The following is a 25,111-nucleotide window of genomic DNA, read 5'->3' on the forward strand; positions in this document are numbered from 1 at the left end:
AATGCTACTCTCACTTTTGGTTAGAGAACCTTCTCTCTCTGATGGCAGTGACCACTGAGATGACCCAAAAGGCAGCATAGTGCTGAGAAGAAGTGACAGAGGAGTGTCTAGCATTGAAACATCTCTATCACACCCTCCAAGGCTCAGGGTCCATTGCTTAATAGGTGGTGGAAAGAATGTTAGATCCAAAGGAAGGGAACCACTCCTTAGAATACATCTGTCTAGACAGAAATTGGCCTTGATATTCATGACTTCACAGAGCCTAGCAATGCCTTCACAAGACCATCATAATAGGAGAAAAAGATGATGACCTCAAAATAAAAGAGAGGGCTGGAGGGATGGCTTAACAGTTAAGGCACTTGCTTGCAAAGCCAAAGGACTCAGGTTCAATTCTCCAGGACCCATGTAAGCCAGATGCATAAAGTGTCACATGCATCTGGAGTTTGCAGTGGCTGGAGGCCCTGGCGTACCCATTCTCTCTCTCTCTCTCTTCCTCTCTCTCTCTCTCTCTCTCTCTCTCTCTCTCTCCCTCTCTCTCTCCCTCTGTCTCTTTCAAATAAATAAATAATAATAAAAATACAAAAAAAATTAAAAAGAGAGACTAATGGAGAGAGGGAGGGAATACAATGAAGAGTGGAGTTGTGAAGGAGAAAGTGGGGAAAGGGAGGGAAATACCATGGTTTATTGTCTTAAGTATAGAAGCTGTTAATAAAAAAAAAAAAAATTCACAGTACCCTCATAAGCCAGATGCACAGGTTGGTGCATGCATCTGGAGTTTGCTTGCAGTGGCCCCTACCACACTCATTCATTCTCTCTCCCTCTCTCTCTCCCTCTTTCCTTACAGCTATCTGATTTTTAACAACAACAACAAAAAAAAAAATGCCCAGGGCTGGAGAGATGGCTTAGCGGTTAAGCGCTTGCCTGTGAAGCCTAAGGACCCCGGTTTGAGGCTCAATTCTCCAGGACCCACGTTAGCCAGATGCACAAGGGGGCGCACGCGTCTGGAGTTCGTTTGCAGTGGCTGGAAGCCCTGGCGCGCCCATTCTCTCTCTCCCTCTATCTGTCTTTCTCTCTCTGTCTGTCACTCTCAAATAACTAAATAAAAAAATGAACAAAAAGTATTAAAAAAAAAATGCCCAAAATATCGTTGGAAAAAGGATAGCCTCTTCAACAATTGGTGCTGATAAAACTGGGTATCTATATGTAGAAGGATGAAAATAGATCCTTCTCTCTCTCTCCAAGCACAAGAATCAAATCCAAATGGATCAGGGATCTTAATATCAGACCTGAAACTCTGAAACTGCTAGAGGAAAAAGTAGGGGAAACCCTTCAAGATACTGGCATAGGCAATGACTTTCTGACTTTCTGCATATAACGTTCAGGAAATAAAACCACTAATCAACCAATGGGATATCATGAAATTACAATGTTTTTGTACAGCAAATGACACTGTGAATAGAGCAAAGAGACAACCTATAGAATGGGAGAAAATCTTTGCCAGCTATATATCTGACACAGAATTAATATCCAGAATACATAAAGAACCCAAAAAACTAAACAATAAGAAATCAAACAACCCAATTAAAAAATGGGCTGTGGAATTAAATAGAGAGTTCTCAAAAGAAGAAATAAAGATGGTATAGAAACATCTAAAAAAGTGTTCTGCATCCTTAGCCATCAAGGAAATGCAAATTAAAACTACTTTGAGATTCCCTCGCACTCCTGTCAAAATGGCAACCATCAAGATAACAAATGACAAGAAATGTTGGCGAGTGCAGAAAAGGGAGAACCCTTCTACACTGTTGGTGGGAATGTAGTCTGGTACAGCCATTGTGGAAATCGGTGTGGAGGTTCTTGAGACAGCTAAAGTTAGATTTACCATGTGACCCAGCTATACCACTCCTAGGCATATATCCTACGGACTCTTAGAGATACTTGCACAACCACGTTTATTGCTGCTCTATTCACAATAGCTAGGAAATGGAACCAGCCTAGATGTCCCTCAACAGATGAATAAATAATAAAGGTGTGGTACATTTACACAATGCCGTTCTATTCAACAGTTAAAAAAAATGAAATTATGAAATTTGCAGCAAAATGGATGGATCTGGAAAGGATTTTACTATGTGAGGTAACCAAGGCCCAGAAAGCCAATTGTCACATGCTTTCTCTCATATCTGAATCCTATTTACAAATGGTTAGACTTGTGTGTGAGTTGGAGTAAAAATGAGTAGCAGAGGCTAGTAAGCTTGTAAAGGGCTGTAAGGGGCTGGAGAGATGGCTTAGTGGTTAAACGCTTGCCTGTGAAGCCTAAGGACCCTGGTTTGAGGCTCGGTTCCCCAGGACCCACGTTAGCCAGATGCACAAGGGGGCTCACGCGTCTGGAGTTCGTTTGCAGAGGCTGGAAGCCCTGGCGCGCCCATTCTCTCTCTCTCCCTCTGTCTTTCTCTCTGTGTCTGTCGCTCTCAAATAAATAAATAAATTTAAAAAAAAAAAAAAAAAAGGCTGTAAGGGAGGGAGGAGAGGGGGGACTTAAGGGGATGTATGTAAGTAGATGGACAGATTACTGCAGGTGGAATGGCCTAAGTGAGGTCAGAGGAAGAAATTGGGTAAAAGGAGTGTGGGGGAGGGGTAATAAAAATTCAGAATATTGTGAATAAGCCACATGATAACCTACTTTTTTTGGATAATGACACACCCAGAAGCCATAGACTGTTACTAGAAAAATTTCAGTGCCAGGGATGGGATACCTTCCAGTGAGTTGCTGGCCAGGGAGGTTCCTGATGCCCCAAAACATTACAGGATATTGCCAAGGTCTTTGGTTTTCCACCAGAAATAGATAATAAGACTCTTTTGCTGAAGACTCCACATGATTGGGCTGCAAGGTCATCAAAAAATCATACTGGGAATGAGCTGAAAACCTTCTCCCAGGAAGAGTGAAGAGTGGGACTGCTTACAATGCAATCAACCAGACAGAAATTGTCCTTGATATCCATGACCTTGCAGTGCCTAGCACTATCTTCACAAGACCATCATAATAGAAGGAAAAGATAATGATATCAAAATAAAAGACAGACTAATGGAGACAGGGTATAATGGAGAGTAAATTTATGAAGGGGAAAGTGGGGGGGATTATTATGGCTTATTGTCTATAAATATGAAGCTGTCAATAAAAAGGGAAAAAATGGGGTATATATAACACAATGTGACTTTATTCTTCTGTGAAGCAAAATGAAATCATGATTTTTGCAAAAAAAAATAGATGGAGCTGAAAAGCACTATGTTAAATGAGGCGATACAGATTCAGAAGAGACAAAAGTCACGTGTTCTCTTTCATACACAGATCCTAGGTTACAATGTCTATATGTACATTTAAGTGGCAGTGAGTGTGAATACATGCTACAAAATGGAAAAAGAGATGCCAAGTGGGGAAAGAAAGGTGCTGAGGAAGGGAGAGCATAGCTGGACACATGTGATTTGCAAGCAGAAGGGAGGCTAAAAGGGTATGGAAAGAAGATGGGGGAGAAGAGAATTAGTAAAACCAAATTTTGTTTTAAAATAATATGATGAAACCTAATGCTATGTATGCTAATTTAAAATTTTGATACTGGTAGGGAATACTAGAAGCATTAAAAGCAAAAACTTTAATAGTTCAGCCATCTTATTAACTATAATCAATAAATAAAATTTCAAATATCTTATAGTGTACAATGCAATGTTCTGCTCCATACATACAATGTGAAATGAGGGGCTGGAGGGAAGGCTTAGCAGTGAAGGTGTTTGCCTACAATGTGAAATGATTTTTATATTTTCAAATTTTATTTTTACTACTTAAATACAAAAATGTATTTTTCATTTTTTTCAAGCTTTTATACATGTATAAGTTATATGTTGAACATATTCTCCTTCATGTCCCCCTGCCTTCTCCCTCCCAGTAGTTCCTTTTGTCCCCCTGGAGAATTAAACTTTATTTTTATGACATACTTTATGTATGTGTGTATGTATATTATCTTATTTTATATTACTATATAAAATATAAGAACCTCAAATTAGAGAAAACGTATATTTGTCTTTTGCAATTAGCTTAATTCACTTAATATGATTATCTTCAATTTCGTCCACTGTTCTGCAAACAACATAACTTCATTCTTCATGGCTGAAAAAATTCAGTGTGTATATACATCAAATCTTCCCTATCTGTTCCTCAGTTATTGCACGTCTACATTGATTCTAATTTAGCCATTGTGAATAGTGCTGCAATAAACTAAAGTACAAGTTTCTCTGTGATATGTTGACTTGAAGTCTTTTGAGTAAATGACCAGGAGCGATATAACTAGATCATATAAAAGATCTATGATCTCTTCGGGCTGCTGCTGCAGCTGCAGCTGCCTCCTCCTTCCCCACCTCTTCCGAGGGGAACGACCGCGAGGGGATGCGATAAGGAGCCAGGGCCCGAGGCCGAAGCGCGGCTCGCAGGCAGAGACCCCTGGACGCCCCTCAGTCCCTGGAGCAGGAGCGGAAGCTGGAGCACAAGCTCTCGGGGTGGTGAACAGCGTCCACTGGCGACTCCGCAAGCAGTAGCGCGAAGTGGGAGATTTTGATACCACCTGGTGAAAACACTGTGAAGATGAGGAAACGCTTTGTGAATATGCTGTTGCGATGAAAAAATTGGCAGATAATCATTGAGCAAAAACTTGTGAGGGTGAAGGTCGCATTGAATGGTGGTGTACTGTATGCCGACAATATTTCCAAAATAGTGGGAAGAGAAAAGCACTTACGATGAAAAAAGAGCTGTACTTGCCACTGAGACCACTCCAGGCTTAAACACAGAGTCTTCTCAACTTGAAGGTTATTTAACCAGTCTCAGATTTACATCCGAATGGCTTCAAGCCTTTGGAAAGATCAAGTTACTTGATGTTGGCACTGCCTTGACCCATTTCTGAAGTTTGAAGAACTTTTGGCTGTTGACATAGACACTGTACCTGCTGTGGAGAGTGTAAGTGTGACTCCTGAACTTACAGCTGCAGCTTGCACAAGATGCTATAGATGCGTTTCTGAAGCAGCTGGAGAAACCTATTGATTCTCTTCGTGGAGAGCTTTTCCATGTGGTGGTTTTCTCTCTTCTCCTTTCCTACTTGCCATCAGCCTAGCAGCGATGGATTTGCTACAAGAAAGCCCAGGAACTGTTAGTGTTAAACTGATTATTACTTATCATCACCTGATTCCTCACATCAGAACTGTCATGCTATGATGATGAAAAGCAGGAAGATTGTTATAGAGTCTCTGGGCTTTAAACACTTCAAGTATTCAAAATTTTCTCATATGCATCTGATGGCATTTAGGAAAATCTCCCTAAAAACCACAAGTGACTTAGTAGAAACTACCCAGGGATGTTGTATATTCCTCAAGATTCCAACAGTGTAGAAGATGAGGAATATGCTAATCCTTCCTGCTATGTCCGATCAGATGCAGAAGATGAGCAACTGGCGTATGATTTCACAGAGCTCCCTGAGGCTCCATATGACTCGGAGGTGGGGGAGAATCAAGCCAGCTCTATTCCCTTCTAGGAGCTAGAGGATCCTATATTACTTCTAAGTTAGTACACAAGCAAAAAGCCTTTTCAATCCAGACTCCTATGCTAATAACATACACTAATTGGAAATACTGATATAAACTCAGTCCTTAAAAGCTGGTTTGCACTGGAGAGATGCAAAGATTTAGAGTTTGCTATTTTTTTCTACTTCTAGATTTCAAAAGTTATTCCTCTACAAGAAGTTCACGTAGAGAGTGACTTCTGTTATAGCAGAAATCACTGATACTTAGCATTTCATATGAAGCTAGAAAGGTACCTTTTTTCCTTTTAGTACTATAAAGTGAAATAAAGCATAATTTACTATGTACTTTCCTTTACAGTTGTTCAGTGTTGACTTTAAACTATTGTGTTGAGGAACTTTAAGATATGTAGAAAGCTGTGGATTGCACTTTGATGACTCACAATTTAAGTATTTCGTGAAATAAATTGGTTTAGTTGTTTTGCAATGTACTTACCTTTTTCTTTAAATTGTTACCTGTTACAGAAAGACATTTCCTGTACAGTGTCATCTGATGTTTCAGTATGTCCTGAAGTTTTTAAATTGGTAATAACTCTTTCCTTTTTCTTATGAATCTCATTTGGCAACAGCAGATAAGGGGAAAGATTTCTCCAAATATGTATTTTAATTTCAGTAGCATGTATAGTAAGCACCATTGCCAGAGTAGTTCTTTTCATAACTTTTTGTTAAACAGTTTGGCCTAGGTGCAAGTATATTTACCTGTGAAAGTTCACCTAAATTTTTAAAATTTAAATTTCATATACAAAATTTTCTACCTAAGCAAGAAACAACATATACCAGCCAATAGTGACTGAAACCCCTTTGTGAAAGGGTTTGCACTTATAAAAGAATTTGTGTTCTTATGAGAACAGCTTTAATAGGGTCCACACTTTTCCATTCATTCGGTGCACACTACAGTCTGAAATTATATTAAACTTAAAAAAAAATTTAACCCGACTTCAGGTCAAGATGGCCACCGCCTAATTGTGCAGCACCTCCCTGGGAAGAAAGGCAAGGCAATAAAGGTTCACTGGGTCTTTTAGAGGAGAGCAATCTCTAATAGATTGCCAGTGGTAGGGCGCAGAGGGGAAGAAAAGGGGAATCGGTTGACTTCCTCCCTCTCAGTTAGCCCACCAGTCCCCCAATTCCCACAAGCAGCCTCCTTAGACATAGCACCAGCTTCAAGATACTCCCGCACTTAATGTCTCTAATCAAAACATAGAAGAGTCATTGGGATCAGAACACCAAAATGAAGCTATGAGCAATGCAACCCTGACCAAGCTACTGGGAGAACTTGCAAAAAGCGACAAAGAAAAGATAATTGTGTGGATGCTGCCATAACTAGATTAGACCTAATAGATAAGAAAATGGAAGGAATTCAAAGACAGTTAAGATATAGGAAGGAGAGTGGGAAAAAAGGAGGACCTCTAAAATCAGCTGGTGATGCTAAATGATGACATAAAGAAATGCAAGGATGAATTCCAAGAAGCATCAAGAAAATCAGAAAATGATATGAAAAGGGAGCTTGGCAGAGGGATGGAAACTATACATAGAAAAGTAGTAGAAAATGCAAACCTAATTGAACAAGCCCAAAACTCTTTAGAAGCTCTCAAGAATAGAGTAAGCCATATGGAGGATAGAAACTCTGATCTGGAAGAAAAGACAGAAGAAACAGTTCAAGAGTTCAAAAGTTTCAATAACTCCAAAATTTTCAGTGAACAGAACATGAGGGAATTGTGGGATACCCTTAAACATCTTAACATTCAGATCACGGGAATACCAGAAGGGGAAGAAATTCAGAGCAAAGGCATGGAAAATTTATTTAACAAAATAATGAAAGAAAACTTTCCCACTCTCTCAAAAAAAAGGCCCATCAAGATACAAGAAGCTAATAGAACGCCAAACAGATTGGACCAAAGGAGAAACTCTCCAAGACATATTGTCATTAAGACTCTAAAAATTAGCTGGGTGTGGTGGTGCACGCCTTTAATCCCAGCACTCGGGAGGCAGAGGTAGGAGGATTGCCATGAGTTCAAGGCCACCCTGAAATGACAGAGTTAATTCCAGGTCAGCCTGGACCAGAGTCAGACCCTACCTCGAAAAACCAAAAAAAAAAAAAAAAAAAACCTCTAAAAATTGACACCAAAGAGAAAATCCTGAAAGCAACTAGGGAAAAACAGCACATCACTTTTAAAGGTAACCCCATCAGAATTACTTCAGACTTCTCATGGAACCCTGAAAGCCACAAGGAATGGAACACTGCTAACTCTAAGAACCTATGGCTCCCAAACCAAACTACTCTACCCAGCAAAAGTATCCCTCATAATAGATGGCGAAAGAAAAACTTTCCATGACAAAACTCAGCTTTACAATTACATGAGCACAAAACCAAAACTACAGAGAGTATTTCAGGAAATTCTCCACACAGAAGAATCAAATAATCAACCTCAAATGCCTACAAGAAGGAGATCATAGTAACCAAGCTCAGAGAAGGCACAAAAAATTTCAAAGTTCATGAAAGCACCGAACCAAATATGCCAACACAATATGGCAGGGATCAAATCAAATCTCACAGTCATTACCCTAAATATTAATGGCCTTAATTCGCCCATCAAGAGACACAGGCTAACAGGGTGGATCAAAAAACTGGACCCCTCATTCTGTCTTCAAGAAACCCACCTCACCACTAAAGACAGACACCTCCTCAAGGTGAAAAGGTGGAAAATGATATTCCAATCAAATGGGAATAAGAAACAAGCAGGTGTAGCTATACTAATATTGGATAAAATAGACTTCAAACCAAAAATAATCAAAAAAGACAAAGAAGGCCACTTCCTATTTATCAAAGGAATGATCCATCAAGAGGATAGCACAATCATAAATCTTTATGCACCAAACACAGGGGCACCACAGTTCATAAACCTACTTGACAATAAAACAGAAATAACCACCAACACCATTATAGTTGGGGACTTTAATACACCATTATCAGTAATAGACAGATCATCCAAACAGAAACTCAATAGGGAAGTAAGAGAACTCAACAAAACCATAGACCACTTAGCCTCAACAGACATCTACAGAACATTCCATCCCAAATCCACAAACTACACATTCTTCTCAGCAGCCCATGGAACATTCTCTAAAATAGATCATATACTGGATCACAAAGTCTGCCTCCATATATTTAGGAATATTGACATAATTCCCTGCATGATATCAGATCACAATGCTATATTGCTAGAAATTAACAACAAAAGACCCAGCAAGAATCCCAATGGCACCTGGAAACTGAACAGCACACTTTTAAACAACACATGGGTAGTGGACGAAATAAAAAGTTAAATTTCTAGAAATGAATGACTATGAGAACACATCATACCAAAACTGATGGGACACAATGAAGGCAGTCCTCAGGGGAAAACTCATAGCACTAAATGCCTTCATAACAAAGACAGCAAGATCCCAAATCAATATCCTAACCATCCATCTAAAGGCACTGGAAAAGCAAGAAGAATTCAACCCAAAAAATCTCCAGATGGTAAGAAACAATTAAGATCAGAGCAGAAATTAATGAATTGGAACCTTAAAAAAAATCATGAAAATTGACAAAACAATGAGCTGCTTCTTTGAAAAAAATAAACAAGATTGACAAGCCCCTGGCCAATTTGATCAAGCAAAAAAGAGAGAGAGAGAGAGTTTTTTTATAATCATGGAAAATGTTAATAAAAATCTAAAAAAAAAAAAAAAAAAAATTCCCAAAAAAGAAGAGTCCAGACCAGATGGCTTCTCAGCTGAATTCTATCAAACCTTAGTGGAAGAACTCAAACCAATCTTTCTCAAACTGTGCCATAAAATTGGAAAACAGGGAAAGCTCCCCAACTCCTTCTATGAAGTTAGTATCACCCTAATTCTAAAACCAGGCAGAGATGCCACAAAAAAAGAAAACTACCAGCCTATTTCCCTGATGAACTTAGACACAAAGATCCTGAACAAAATCCTCGCAAACCAAATCTAACAACACATGAAAAGCATTATCCACCTTGATCAAGTGGGATTCATCCCAGGAATTCAGGGGTGGTTCAACATACAGAAATCTGTCAATGTAATACACCGTAAAAACAAGGTTAAACACAAAAACCAAATGATCATTTTGATAGATATAGAAAAGGCCTTTGACAAAATACATCACTTTATGATCAAAACACTGGAAAGAATTGGCATGGTTGGTTCATATCTTAACATAATAAAGGCAATATACAAAGCTCCTAAGGCCCAAATAATACTTAATGGAGAGAGACTGGAGGAATTCCCACTGAGATCAGGAACAATACAGGGGTGTCCACTCTCACCTCTGCTCTTCAATATAGTACTGGAAGTCCTAATTCAAGGAATAAGATAGAAGAAAGAAATAAAAGGGATGCAATTTGGAAAGGAAGAAGTTAAGTTAGTTCTATTCACAGATGACATGATTCTATATGTAAGAGACTCAAGAGACTCCATCCCAAAACTCTTGAAGATGATTAAATCCTTTAGCAAAGTAGCAGAATACAAAATCAATGCACAAAAATCAGTAGCCTTTCTATATGAAAATGACAAAGATACAGAGAAAGAAATAAGTGATCTTATCCCATTTTCAATAGCAACAACAACAACAAAATACCTTGGAATAATGTTAGCCAAGGAAGTGAATCTATAAAGTCAAACAACCCACTCACAAAATGGGGCAAAGAACTGGACAGGCAGTTCACAGAGGAAGAAATACAAATGGCAAACACACTTAAGAAAATGTTCATCATCCCTAATCATCAGGAAAATGTAAATTAAAACAACTATGAGGGCTGGAGAGATGGCTTAGCAGTTAAGCGCTTGCCTGTGAAGCTCAATTCCCCAGGATCCGTGTTAGCCAGATGCACAAGGGGACATACACGTCTGGAGATCATTTTCAGTGGCTGGAAGCCCTGGCATGCCCATTCTCTCTCTTTCTCCCTCCCTCCCTCTTTCTCTTTCTGTCTGTTGCTCTTAAATAAATAAATAAAAATAAACAAAAAAATTAAAACAACTGTGAGATTCCACTTTACCACAGTAAGGATTGCAAACATTAAAAAAATCAAATGAAATAAATGCTGGCAATGATGTGGAGAAATAGGAACCCTTACCCACTGTTGGTGGGAATGTAAGATGGTACAACTACTTTGGAAAGCAATATGGATACTTCTACAATAGCTAACTAGAGAGTAACCAACAGACTCAATTATTCCCTTACTGGGCATATACCCTAAAACCTGCAAGCCTCCGTCCAGAAAGATTTGCTCAACTATGTTTATAGCAGCTCAATTTATAATAGCTAAGAGCTAGAATCAACTCAGATGTCCATCACTAGACTAATGGATAACTAAGATGTGGTATATCCACACAATGGAGTTCTATGCAGCAGTAATATAAAACAACACAATGAAATTTGAAGAAATTGGTCAAACCTGGAACATATCATTCTCAGTGGATTTACCCAATCAGAAAGATAATTACCGTGCAGTCTCACTCTTCTACAACACCTAACCTGAATCTACCCAAGATGCCAACATACCCAGCAAGCATCTCAAGGACAAAACAATACGGTGGGTGGGGAGGGAGGGGACAGAAGGGCAAGGGAGAGGATGGTGCACACAAATCTGGACCCAAATGGCAATGGTACCATAAAATTCTATATCCTAAAAGGCAGACCAAATGGTTGAACAGTCACCAGGCCCTTAGAGGTAATACCTGAGTCACAAGGCACTGGAGAGGGTACAATGAATTCTGGCCTTAATCTTCTACTGCTTCTCTCTCTTTCTCTCTCTTTTCCTCCCTCCCTCCCTCTTCTCCCTAACTCTTTTATATTAGTTATCTTTTTCTTCCTTCTCTTCATAGGCACTGACCTGTAACTCCCAGTACTAGGATGGGGCTATCATCCATAATGAGCTTTTGATCAGAGAGACCTACAAGGTTTCCTAAAAGAAAGACAGATTTCTGTCAGAGTACTTGATGACCCACCAAACATTAGTGGTAAGACCCTACTACTAAAGACACCATATGTGGTTGACACATAACATGGAGTGACATTGCTGGAAGCTGGAAGAGAGTCAGTCCCCAGACAGCCAGTGTGTCTAGTGCCAGAAGGTGTTACATGGGAGACTGGGGAAAATAACCAATATCTATCCAACCAACTCATGGTCTAACCTACTTAGCAACAAATATCCTGTCATGATGTTCACACAAGTACAATAGTGGCACACAGCCATGGTGGGAAACCAACTGCTCTTGATTTGGCTAACTGATCCCCTCAGTGGTATGGGCCCTATAGCTGGAGCTGGTAAACAAGTCTGAACTATATCCAAATATGAGTCCACTCTCCATTATCAAACTACCACCAATCATGGGCTACAAGAGGGCCTACACCTATTAAATTGTCTATTAAAAAAATAATGGTTATCCCATTTATCTGGTGCTAACTTTACTCTCCGCTGGAGAATCTGCTTCTCTTTGTCAGATAGACACAAATCCTAAAGAGAGAATGACCCCCATCATACCTCAAAAGGGCCCCAGCTGAAAGTAAGAATAACTGGCACAATAGGCAAGTGTGCTATTTTCTTGGTGAACCAGGTACCAGCACAAGAGTGAAGGAGATCAACACAGAGAACAATCAACTCCTACCAAGTCAGAGAGCCAGAGACCTAGAGACTCTCAACACCTAATCATTGAAGCAGACCAATAATGAACCCAATATGGCTCAGGGAAATTTTGCAGAAGAGGGGCTGGTAAGAATGTCAGAGCCACATGTTGGGTCATGATAAGCAGAGACATTTCTCCTACCCATAACTATGGTCTATCTCCACAATGCATGACCATATACCTCAATAAGGAGGGTATGGGGGAGGGGGTAAGACATGAATAAGCCTAACAATGATACCAACTTGACTGTATTCACTGAGTACAAACCTAATTAATAAAAAAATAAATTAATTAAAAAAGAAAAATCAATCCTGAAATTCATTCGGAAGCACAAAAAACCTCGAATAGCCAAAACAATTTTGAGCAACAAAAATAAGGCCAATGTGGGCTGGAGAGATGGCTTAGCGGTTAAGTGCTTGCCTGTGAAGCCTAAGGACCCTGGTTCGAGGCTCGGTTCCCCAGGTCCCACGTTAGCCAGATGCACAAGGGGGCGCACGCGTCTGGAGTTCGTTTGCAGAGGCTGGAAGCCCTGGCGCGCCCATTCTCTCTCTCTCCCTCTATCTGTCTTTCTCTCTGTGTCTCACTCTCAAATAAATAAATAATTAATTAAAAAAAAAACAAGGCCAATGGTATCACCACACCTGATTTTAAGCTATATCACAAAGCCATAGTAAAAAAAAAAAAAAAAACAGCATGGTATTGGCAAAGACAGACATGTAGATCAATGGAACAGAACAGAGGACCAAGGTGTTAATCCAGGTAGCTACAGCCATCTGATTTTTGACAAAAATGCCAAAAATATTCACTGGAAAAAAGACTGCCTCTTCAACAAGTGGTGCTGGGAAAACACTAGATATCTACATGTAAAGGATGAAACTAAATCCTAGTCTTTCTCCATCCACAAGAATCAAGTCCAAGTTGATCAGGTACCTTAATATCAGACCTGAAACTCTGAAATTGATAAGGAAAAGGTAGGGGAAACCCTTCAACATATTGGCATAGGCAATGACTTTCTAAAAATAACCCCAATTGCTCAGGGAATAAAACCACTAATCAACCACTGGGATCTCATGAAATTACAAAGCTTTTGTACAGCAAAGGACCCTGAATAGAGCAAGGAGACAACCTACAGAATGGGAGAAAACTTTTGCCAGCTACACATCTGACAGAGGATTAATATCCAGAATATGCAAAGAACTCAAAAAACAGAACAATAAAAAAATCAGACAACCCAATTTAAAAAATAAGCTATGGAACGAAATAGAGAGTTCTCATTGGAAGAAATGCAGATGGCATATAAACATCTGAAAAAGTGTTCTACATCCTTAGCCATCAGGGAAATGCAAATTAAAACTACTTTGAGATTCCACCTCACTCCTGTCAGAATAGCTGCTATCAAGAAAAGAAATGGCAATAAATGTTGGCGAGGATAAGCAAAAAGGGGAACCCTGCCGGGCATGGTGGTGCACACCTTTAATCCCAGCACTCGGGAGGCAGAGGTAGGAAGATCGCCGTGAGTTCAAGGCCACCCTGAGACTCCATAGTGAATTCCAGGTCAGTCTGGGCCAGAGTGAGACCCTACCTCGAAAAAACAAAAGAAAAAGGGAGGGGGGAACCCTTCTGCACTGTTGATGGGAATGTAGTCTGGTACAGCCATTGTGAAAATCAGTGTGGAGGTTCTTGAGACAGCTAAAAATAGATTTACCATTTGATCCAGATATAGCACTCCTAGGCATATATCCTAATGACTCTTCTCACTACCTTAGAGATGCTTGCACAACCATGTTTATTGCTGCTATATTCACAATGGCTAGGAAATGGAACCACCCTAGATCTCCCTCCACAGATGAATGGATAATAAAGATGCGGTACATCTACACAGTGGAATTCTATTCAGCAGTAAAGAAAAATGAAATTATGAAATTTGCAGGGAGATGGATGGATCTGGAAAGAATTATACTAAGTGAGATAACCCAGGCACAGAACATCAAAGTCACATGTTCTATCTCATATGTGGATTGTATCTACCAATGTATAGACTTGTGTGTGAGCTGGAACCAAAAATCGGTAGCAGAGGCCATAAGCAAAAAAAAAAGGCTATAAAGGAAGAAGAGGGAAGGACTTAAGGGGATGGTATTTATATATGTAAGTAGAAGAACAGATTACAGTCAGTGGAATGGCCTAAGCAAGGCCAGGGGAAGAGATTGTATAAAAGAAGGGTGAGAGGGTGGGTCAATGAAAATTCAAGATATTCTGAATTAAATGTATGAAAACCTACTTTTTTGAATAATGTCATATCCAGAAGCCATAGATTGTTACTAGAAAATTTTCAGTTCCAGGGATGGGATACTTTCCAGTGAGTTGTAGGCCATAGAGGTCCCTGTTGCCTTCAAAACATTACATGCTATTGCCAAGGGCCTTGATTTCCCTTGAGAAACAGATGGTAAGACCCTGTTGCTGAAGACTTCATATGCCTGAATGGTAAAGTCACTGAGAAATCAAGCTGGTGCTGGGCAGAAAACCTTCTTACTGCAGCCCAGCCAACTGAAAGCTGGAAAAAGCCACACTGTGTGCAGCCTTATGGGAGACAGAAGTCATCAGCAGTGAAAATAATGGACACTGGAAGCCTCAAGTTTGGCACACAGGCCAAATGACCAAAACAGTGCAATAATTGTATGTCTACTCTGGGGAAAACCAACTTCTCTCTAGTTGGACTGGAGGCCCACTCTATGGGTAGGAATACATGCCTGGTACTAAAAACCTAATCAAAATCCTATGGCAGGGGAGGTCATGAACCTTAGGGGTATAAAGCCTGCTCTTGTCTGGGTGAATGTATATATTATTCTCACCAAACTGCCCAGAAAGCACTACACTTAATGTTCATACACATATATTAATGCTACTCTCACTTCTGGCTAGAAAAGCTTCTCTTTTCAGATGGTGATGACCACTGGGATGACCCAAAAGGCAACATAGTGCTGAGCAGAAGAGATGGAGGAGTGTCCAGCACTGAAACATCTCACACTCTCCAAGGCTCAGGGTTCATTGCGTATGAGGGGGTGGACAGAATGTAAGAGCCAAAGGAAGGGTACCACTCCTTACAATGCAACTGCCCAAACAGAAATTGGCTTCAATATCCATGACCTCACAATGTCTAGCAATACCTACACAAGACCTCCATAATCGAAGAAAAAAAATGATGACATCAAATTAAAAGAGAGGCTAATGGACAGAGGGAGGGGATATGATGGACAGCAGACTTGTGAAGGGGACAGTGGGGGAGGGTAGGGAATTATCATAATTTATTGTCTGTAAGTATAGAAATTATCAATAAAAAGTAAAAATATATTTATATTTTAAAAGATCCTTTTATATTCTTCCCTCCCAATCTTCATCAGCCTAGTAAGAGTTCTCTTCTAGGGGCTGGAGAGATGGCTTAGTGGTTAAGGTGTTTGCCTGCAAAGCCAAAGGATCACAGTTCAACTCTCCAGCATCCATGTAAGCCAGATACACAAGGGGACACATGCATCTGGAGTTCAAGTGCAATGGCCGGAGGCCCTGGTGTGCCCATTCTCTCTCTCTCCCTCTTGCTCTCTCTCAAATAAATAAATAAATAATATTTTTTAAAATAAGAGTTGGTGGTGCATGTCTTTAATCCCAGCACGTGGGAGGCACAGGTAGGAGAATTGCCATGAGTTCAAGGCCACCCTGAGACTCCATAGTGAATTCCAGGTCAACCTGGGGCTAGAGTGAGACCCTACCACACACACAAAAAAAAAAGAGAGAGAGAGAGAGAGAGAGTTCTCTTCTAGGCTTTAAACAGTTGTCTTAATTGAGAAACTTCCAATACTCCCATTTTTCTAATTGCTTATACTTCCAGCTAATGCAGAGCTGTGTAATTAATGAGTCCAGAGGTTGGCTTCTGTCTGAGACTTGAGGGAATATTGACTCAGCTTCCCCTGAGTACCAAACAGCCTATGGCTGTACAAACACAGATAGCCTTTTGATGAGTTCCTTAAGTAGTATTTTAAATATCGTTCAGAATATCAGAGAGGAAACAAATGAAGAGATGGCAGTTGACTAGATCTTAATCATGAAATGAATTTCTAAGGTAATAGATGCCAGTGAAGAATATGAGCATCTATATAAGAAATGCCTTTATTTCTCCTTAGAGTCCCACCTTACAGAATGATAGTACCCTAATTTTCATTTACTTCTGGACAATAATCTTCATGTTGTGACATTTCAAGTGTTCCTAGAGCTATTCTAAAACCGAACACTTGTTGACAACAAGAAAAGAAAAACCCCTCTCAAAATGGTTCACGTAGATGGACCTTCTTTTGTAGCAGGACTTCATCTGTAGTGTGTTTACTGAACCATAAAGCTAGAGACTAAGGGAGCTCCTCCTCCAGGAAAAGCCAGTAACAAGGTAATACTTCCCATATATGTGATGTTCCTCCTATTTCCTTTGTTCCTGAAGTGTTTTAATTTTGTTAACCATTTACCTCTATGCCCTCTCCTGAACCTGCAGATTCATCCCACTGGTGCTAGACCCTGAAGTTCCTCTGCCCCTCCCCCCACCTTCCTAAGCTGGAGATAGAAAACCCTCTCCTTCCCTGGGTGAGTCTATGTTGTCTCTCTTCCAATAGAAGTCACATTTGTTCCAGTTACTTTAGACAGCTTCTCAAAAAGAGCTCTTTCCTCTCTTTTTTTAAAAATTTTTATTAGCATTTTCCATGATTATAAAAAAATCCCATGGTAATTCCCTCCCTCCCCCCCCCACACTTTCCCCTTTGAAATTCCATTTCTTTCCTCTCTTTCTACCATGGTAATAGGAACCTTTAAAACCTATGCAGAAACTCTCCATGCTTCAGCATGGTCAAAGCTCCCAGAAAGCTGTGGCCTAGGATGAAATTAGGGTATCGGAGACGGTTGGAGCTACTTCTGCACCTGCTTGCATAGAACTCCTATTAGTGAGCTGTTTTATTAAGAAAACCACCATCAGATCTAGTAACCACTGAAACAGTGTGAATAGTACAAGAAAACAGAGGACACCTCCTGCTCCTAACTTCAAATTCCTCTGTAATCCATCTAAGGTCTGCATTGTGCGCCTAGCCCCACAGATGCCTCAAGCCACTTGTGTAAGCTAATTAATATTCCAAACATACAGTTCACTTACTTTTTCATTCCAAATACATCATTAAACAACCAGTGTGGACAAAGAATATAGACACCTTTGAGGTCTTTTTCAAGCATCTGTTCTTTAACTTCAGTCTTTTGTTCTCACTTATCTGTAAATCTGACATCAGTCTATGTATCACTATTAAATTAAAGTCTTCCATCCTAAATACTGAATGAGAGCTGAGATAGTGTTCCTCCTTATAATTTGTGATCTATAATTTAGAATGTTTTCTCTTTGGTCATTTGGGTAAGAAATAATTGGATCCTTTTTTTATCACACCCCTAAAGTCATTTGATACAAATATCTGTACCCCTTCATCACAAAATCATGGAGATGAGTACCTGAGAAAACATTCTCTTCATAAATGCTGCACTATTCTTAGATTAAATCTCAAGTTCCCCAACCACCCAAAGACACTGGTCAGGTTCCCCTTGTGAGTAAGACCAAATGAATGTCGACAATCATCAGGAAAACTCTGTTCAGAAATAATTTTAAAATACCCAGATCTTTGAAAAGAATAAGACAATGTTATTATTTAACTTTGTTCAGAATCCAGGCACATTGCTTGCTTCCAAGGGTTTACACATCTGCTTATGCAGGGTCCTCAGAAGTAGTCACCTCTTCTCTGGACCTAGCTGGAGTCACATACACACTGCTCAGAGGTAAGCTGGACTCGGGTCTAAGAGAGGCTTTAGCTTGGGTCAAGAGGGTTTTTATTGAGACCAGAATTTAAGATATGCTTTATGAAGAAATAGAAGGATTTGAAATGAGGCTGGAAGGCTCATAAGAGTTTGCATCACTGGAATAAAAGGAGATATTTGAATGGATGACAAAATAATCAAAGACATGGCATTAAGTAAAGCTTTATGTTATTAAAGGACATGGAGGCACACACTTGTAATCCCAGCACTCTGGAGATGGAGGCAAGAAAATCAGGTCACCCTTAATTTTACAGCAAGGCCAGCCTGGAGTACATGAGAGTTTGTCTCAAAAAAAACTGAAAGAAAAAAGAGGGAAGTGACTGAAAAGTAGGTTAAGGACATATACGAAAAACTCTATAAACATCAGGGTAGGAAAATTGGCCTTTATTTACATGTACCAGAACTAAAGTACTTGACTGAGAATTAGGAAAAAAAAAATCAAAACAATGTATTTTTTTTATTAGCTCTACTACTTGATGTCAATATCATAGTGTTTCTTAGAGGTAAGTTAAAAAAATATATTCTTGACTAAAATACTTCATAGAATTGCTGTGAAGCCAGGCGTGGTGGCACACACCTTTAATCCCAGCATTTGGGAGGCAGAGGTAGGAGGATTGCTGTGAATTTGAGGCCACCCTGAGACTTCATGGTGAATTCCAGGTCAGCTTGGGCTAAAGTGAGACCCTACCTAGAAAAAAGGAAAAAAAAAGAATTGCTGTGAGAACAAGCAAAAATTAGTAAGAAGGTACTCTGCATATTAAAAAATTGTTCAGGGGCTAGGCAAATGGCTTAGTGGTTAAGGCACTTACCTACAAAGCCAAAGGACTCAGGATCAATTCCCCAGAACTCATGTGAGCCAAATACACAAGGTGGCACATGCTTCTGGAGTTCACCTTCAACAGCTGAAGGCCCTTGCATGCCCATTATCTCTCCCCACCCCACTGCCTCTTTCTCTGTCAAATAAATAAAATAAAATAATTCAAATTACCTGTGCTGGTTAGTAAGAATTCTGCATTACCTTGAATGGAGAGCATGAGAGAAGAAAAAGATTGGAACAATATAGATATAATTTTCTTTGAGACATAGTGAAAATAAAAATTTCCAAGCAAAAGAAAATTTCTGAGCCTTAGAATATATGCCAAAAATGAATAACATAAATGTACACATGACCTAGCAATAGTATTTATCTAGTAATTCCTATGAGCAAGAATTTCATTGCTCACATTCAGGTGCAGCAGGAAGGAATGTAGGAGCAGACAAAAAGATGCCCTAAATGGGGGGGGAGGTCATAGAAGATCTCACCCCCCTTTCTACTTTATTCCAAGGAAGCATCATCCACAAATGGCCTGGAGGAACCACAGTGCCATCACTGAGTTCATTCTCACTGGGCTGTCTGATGACCCCCGGATCAAGGCTCTGCTTTTTGTACTGTTCCTGGCGATTTACCTCCTCACCACGGTGGGGAACTTGACGATGCTGCTGGTGATCAGGGTGGACACCCACCTCCACACTCCCATGTACTTCTTCTTAAGTCATCTGTCATTTGTGGATCTCGGCTTCTCTTCGGTCACAGTGCCCAAGCTACTGGAGGACCTCTTGTCTAAGAAGAAAACCATCTTATTGGAGGGCTGCTTCACTCAGGTTTTCTTTGTGTTTTTCTCTTCGGGGACTGAAGCCTGCCTGCTCTCGGTGATGGCCTATGACCGCTATGCTGCCATCTGCCACCCACTTCTCTATGGCCAAGTGATGAGCACCAAGCTGTGTGTGAGGCTTGTGTTGCTCTCGTGGACTGTGGCCTCTCTCAATGCAACCATCATCGTCCTCTTGGCTGTTAACCTGGACTTCTGTGAGGCGCAAACCATACACCACTATACTTGTGAGCTACCTGCCCTTTTCCCTTTGTCTTGTTCAGACGTCTCCATCACTGTCAATATCCTGCTCTGCGCCAGCTTATTGCATGGCCTTGGAACCTTTATCCCCATCTTCTTCTCATATACTCGCATTGTCTCCACCATCTTAAGTATCAGCTCCACCACAGGGAGAAGCAAAGCCTTCGCTACCTGCTCCTCCCACCTCATAGCAGTTACTTTGTTCTTTGGTTCTGGTTTTCTCTGCTATCTCATGCCCCCCTCTGGTTCTTCCCTGGATCTGCTCTTGTCTTTGCAGTACAGTGCCGTCACTCCCATGTTGAATCCCCTCATCTATAGCCTCAAAAACAAAGAGGTGAAGTTGGCTGTGCATAGGTCATTGAGGAAATATCTGCTTTAGGCAGAGAAATTTTACTGTGCAAAATTACAAACTTTTGCTCCTCTGTCCCACCTCCTTCTATCACATAGTGTCAGAAAGTTTCCAGAGTTTGCCTGAACCCCAATCTCTTACTGCAAGGTAGAGGGTCTTGATTTTTTTTTTTTTTTTTTTTTGTCTTCTGTTTAGAAAGTCTATGCTCTGTTGGTTGGAAGAGAATGTGAAAATAATATTCCACAAAGCAAGCCAGTATGGCAACTAAATAATAGTAGAAAATATGAGCTGGGAATGTATCTCAATGGCAGAGCACTTGCCTAGCAAGCCCCAGCTCCTCCAGACCCCTAAAAATTGCAGGAAGATACAATGATCATTTCAGGAGATTTTGAACCTAACCATGAGGAGTTGGTAAAATTTAAGGATGGCTTTCCTATAAAGAAAAAAATTATGTTAGCAGGGCGTGGTGGCACACACCTTTAATCCCAGCACTCGGGAGGCAGAGATAGGAGAATCGCTATGAGTTCAAGGCCACCCTGAGACTACATCATGAATTCCAGGTCAGCCTGGGCTAGAGCGAGACCTTACCTTAAAAAGCCAAAAAACAGGAGGCTAGAGAAATGGCTTAGCAGTTAAGCACTTGCCTGTGAAGCCTAATGACCCCGGTTCAAGGCTCGACTCCCCAGGACCCACGTTAGCCAAATGCACAAGGGGGTGCATGCATCTGGAGTTCGTTTGCAGTGGCTAGAGGCCCTGGTGCACCCATTCTCTATCTATCTCTATCTGCCTCTTTCTCTCTCTCTCTGTCACTCTCAAGTAAATAATTTTTTTAAAAGCTATAAAACAGTTATGTCAGCAAAAATCAAAAGTATATATAGACTATTATGAACATAAGAACACTACAAAATGCTGTGAATTTTTTAAATGGACCTGAGAGTAGCCGCTGTGGTGGCCTCTGCACATGCTCCGTCGCCTGCCTGCCCTGGCTGCTCACCGCTGGCCAGGCCAACCGCATGAGATGCCCCAGCTATCTGGCTTCATGTGAAAGATGGCTAATGCAGAAGTGAGTGTCCCTGTAGGAGATGTTGCCCACTGAAGGAAATGAAGGGGAGAACCCTGAAGACAGCAAAACCCAAGTGATCTTGCAGTTACAGCCTGTGCAACAAGGGATTTTAAAAGCTGGCTGGGAAAACAACACAGCAATTGTAGCAGTAGAAACTCACGATCCACAAAATTGAAGAAGGAATTGATGCAAGCACTATAGAGGCAAATGAGGATATGGAAATTGCTTACCCTATAACTTGTGGAGAGAGCAAAGCCATTCTCCTCTGGAAGAAGTTTGTATGTCCAGGAATAAATGTGCGGTGTGTCAAGTTCAACAATCGGTTGATCTGCCACAAGCATTTTATTCATCTGGCCAGCAAAGTCAACTGTGAAGAACTGGAAGAGAGCCACCCTTCCAGGTGGAATCATGCTCAGGAAAATGATGGACTCCGGACACATTGATTTTTACCAACATGACAAAGTTTGCTCCAATATCTGCAGCAGCACCAAATTCGATGATAACACCAGCAGTCCATGAGCTCCATGCCAGGACAGCAGACAAGTGGGTGCACATGCCCACTGCGTGACAGGAGTGTCACACGATTGCCACCAGAACAGAGCATGGAAGAGGCAGGGCTGGGATGGAACGCAGCTCTCACCACTGCTGCCACCTTAGGTGTAGAGGAAGAGGGCATGAAAACAGACTCAGAGGACATCTCAGAGGACACTTTGGCGTTCTGAAAGGAACTGCAGATGTAGGGTTGATGGAAGAGGTTGCCTGCAATACACAGAAGGAAACAGGGGAGCTTCTCAGGGGAGTTCAGCAGCGGCTCATCCAGGCTTTCTTCTGGGCGTCAGGAGTTAATGCTGGGCGTGGTGGTGCACGCCTTTAACCCCAGCACTTGGGAGGCAGAGGAAGGAGGACCATCATGAGTTCGAGGCCACTCTGAAACTATGTAGTGAATTCCAGTTCATCTTGGATTAGAATGAGACCCTACCTCAAAAAAAACAAAAAAAGAAAGAAAGAAAGGATGGCTATTACCAAGAGGACCAGAAAGCTCCTGATTCAAATGCATCAGGTGCATGGCATAGATGAAGGATGAAGAAGGAGAAGATGATGAAGATGAAGTCAGTGGTGAGGAAAAAGAATTTGGATAGGATGAGGTTGATGAGAAGAAGATGAGGATGAGGATGAACCAAAGAGCAGGAAAGGTGAAAAGAGAAAGAGAGAAACAGATGATGAAGAAGATGATAACTACCCAAATGAACTGCAGAAACAGAGCTATTCAGTATTGGTTGGACTGCTCATGGATTTGGTAGCTGTTAAAAAAATAAGTAGCTGTGATACAAACTCCAGGACACCCACCCACCCAAAGAGCCAAAGAATAGTTCTTGTGACTTTCCACCTTCCTCCATTTAGTCCCTCTTGGTAATCCACCACCAAGCTTGGGGACTTTACCCCAATAAAATTGTAAGCATTGTAAGGCTCTTGTGTAAGACTTGCTGTAGTGTGGATAGCTGTGATTGGTGAGTCAACCATCCCTGGCTACCAGTTACACTGGGATTGTAACAACATTTTTACTTTCTATACAACAACAAAAAGCTTTGTAAATAAAATCTTAACATTAAAAAAAGGACATGGTCTGGAGAGATGGCTTAATGATTAAGGCACCTGCCTGTGAAGCCTAAAGACCCATGTGCAACTCTCCAGATCCCACATAAGCCAGATGCACAAAGATGAGACAAGTGCAAAGCTGTACATGCCCACTAGATAGCACAAGTATCTAGAATTTCATTTCAGTGACTGAGGCCCTTGTGCACCAATTCTCTCTGTCTCTCTCTCACATAAAAATTTAAAGTGTTTTTAAAAAGGAAGTATGACGTGAGGATGTATCCCTCAGCCATCCATATGCTATAAAGGACACTGCAAGCTAGTTATTAAATATTACAAGAAGCCTTCAGTTTAAAAAAAAAAAAAAAGCAAGAGCTGGGGAGATGGCTCGGCAGTTAAGGCACTTGCCTGTAAAGACTAAGAAAGCATGTTTAAATCTCCAGGTCCCACATAGCCAGATGCAAAAGTGAGGCAAACAGGCAATGTCACACATACACACAAGGGGGTGCATGCCTCTGGAGTTCATTTACAGCAGCTGAAAGACCCTGGCAAGTCCATTCTCTTCCCTGGCCTTTCTCCTTCTCTCTCTCTCCCTCTCTCAAAAAAAAAAAAAAAAAAAAACTAACAGTTAAAAACTAAATAAATAAAATCTTAAGTAAATTTATTAATAGACATAAACAACATTTTTGAATGTGCATATCCAAACCTTAGAAATATAACAAAACCAAGCAATAAAAAGAGAATAAGAGAATAAATTTAAAACACAATTAAGGAAGCCAAAAATAAATTCATGCTCCAGTTACTCTAAACTATCTCTAGAATTTGACATATTACTGGAGACAACAATGAAGAGAAAGAGATAAACTAATTGTAAACCACTGATATAGAGAAAAAAAAATCTAGAGGCTGGCACGCGTAGCTCAGTTGGCAGGGTGCTCGCCTGGCATGCACAGATCCTGGGTTCAATCATAAACCAGTGTGGTGCTGAGCACCTACAGTCCTAGTACTGGAGAGGTGGACGCAGGAGGACAAAATGTTCAAGGTCGGAGGCCGGCCGCCCCCTCCGGCCCGCTGGCTTGGCTCAAAGTTTGCGGCCGCCCCTGCGCCGCGCGCCCGCCCGATGCGCGGGTGACAGACCGCGGCGGGTCAGGGTGAGGGACGGCCCGAGCCGGCAACAACAGAAAGTGCGCGCGCTCGGCCGGCGCTGGGGATGTCTTACGTGCCCGCCGCCGCCCTCCACGCCGCAGGAAGCGTGCACTCGCCTTCCGCTAGCACGGCGGCATCCTCCCAGCACCGCCAGCTGCTGAGTGACTATGGGCCACCATCGTCACCCAGGGAACCGGGAACAGCCAGGTGCCTCGGAGCAAATACGCCGAGCTGCTAGCCATCACTGAAGAACTGGGAAAGGAGGTCAGACCCACATTTGCAGGGAGCAAGAGCGCCATGGAGCCGCTCAAACGAGGCATCCTCCACGCCCGACGGCTGGTTCGGCAGTGCCTGGCTGAGACAGGACGCAATGCCAGATCCTAGTCTCGTTAGATCTGAAGGTCCTGTCTTTCTGAGATGGGAGGTCACAGTTCATCTCTCCTGTTGAGACAAAACTCTCTGTTTTCAAAATGGTAACAGTTTCTACCATGGTTCACTAAGCTCTATACCTACACCCTCAAAGATTGGGAAAAGATTTTGCAGTAAAATTTGCATTTTAAGTCATTAGGATGACCCAATTTTTTTTTAATTTTATTATTTTTAGCATTGAATTAAAGATACACGTGACATTACAGCAAACTGTCCTAAAGCCAGTGTCTCCCTCTAACCTTCTTTTGAACACATTTGCATCACCTGAATTGGTCTGCTCCTTTTCATAAGCTTGTCTGACTCTGAGGACTCGTAGCGCACACTGACAGCGCTTCACTCCTAGCTGGCTCACCTGCCACACCGTAGATCCTGCTCAACAGAGCTTTGCTTAAGCATTTGCGTGACTGAGTGCTTTGCAGTCAATCTTAAAGATGCACAAGTTATAAATACGAAGAAA

The 25,111-nt window shown here is 41.2% G+C and overlaps 1 protein-coding gene and 2 pseudogenes across 1 annotated transcript; all 3 read left to right on the forward strand.

Moving 5' to 3' along the window:
* The first annotated feature begins 1,730 nt into the window (after positions 1 to 1,730).
* LOC101599118 lies at positions 1,731 to 5,600 on the forward strand (annotated as a pseudogene).
* Positions 5,601 to 19,526: 13,926 nt separating this feature from the next.
* Positions 19,527 to 20,453, forward strand: LOC101611346 (olfactory receptor 8S1-like). The gene has a single exon (XM_004668555.2). The coding sequence runs from the start codon at positions 19,527 to 19,529 to the stop codon at positions 20,451 to 20,453; it is 927 nt and encodes a 308-aa protein (XP_004668612.2).
* A 3,836-nt stretch (positions 20,454 to 24,289) lies between these two features.
* On the forward strand, positions 24,290 to 24,787 carry LOC123461528 (annotated as a pseudogene).
* The last annotated feature ends 324 nt before the right edge of the window (positions 24,788 to 25,111 follow it).

This window comes from Jaculus jaculus, chromosome 6 (genome assembly GCF_020740685.1).
Source record: "Jaculus jaculus isolate mJacJac1 chromosome 6, mJacJac1.mat.Y.cur, whole genome shotgun sequence".
In the NCBI taxonomy this organism is placed as follows: Eukaryota; Metazoa; Chordata; class Mammalia; order Rodentia; family Dipodidae; genus Jaculus; species Jaculus jaculus.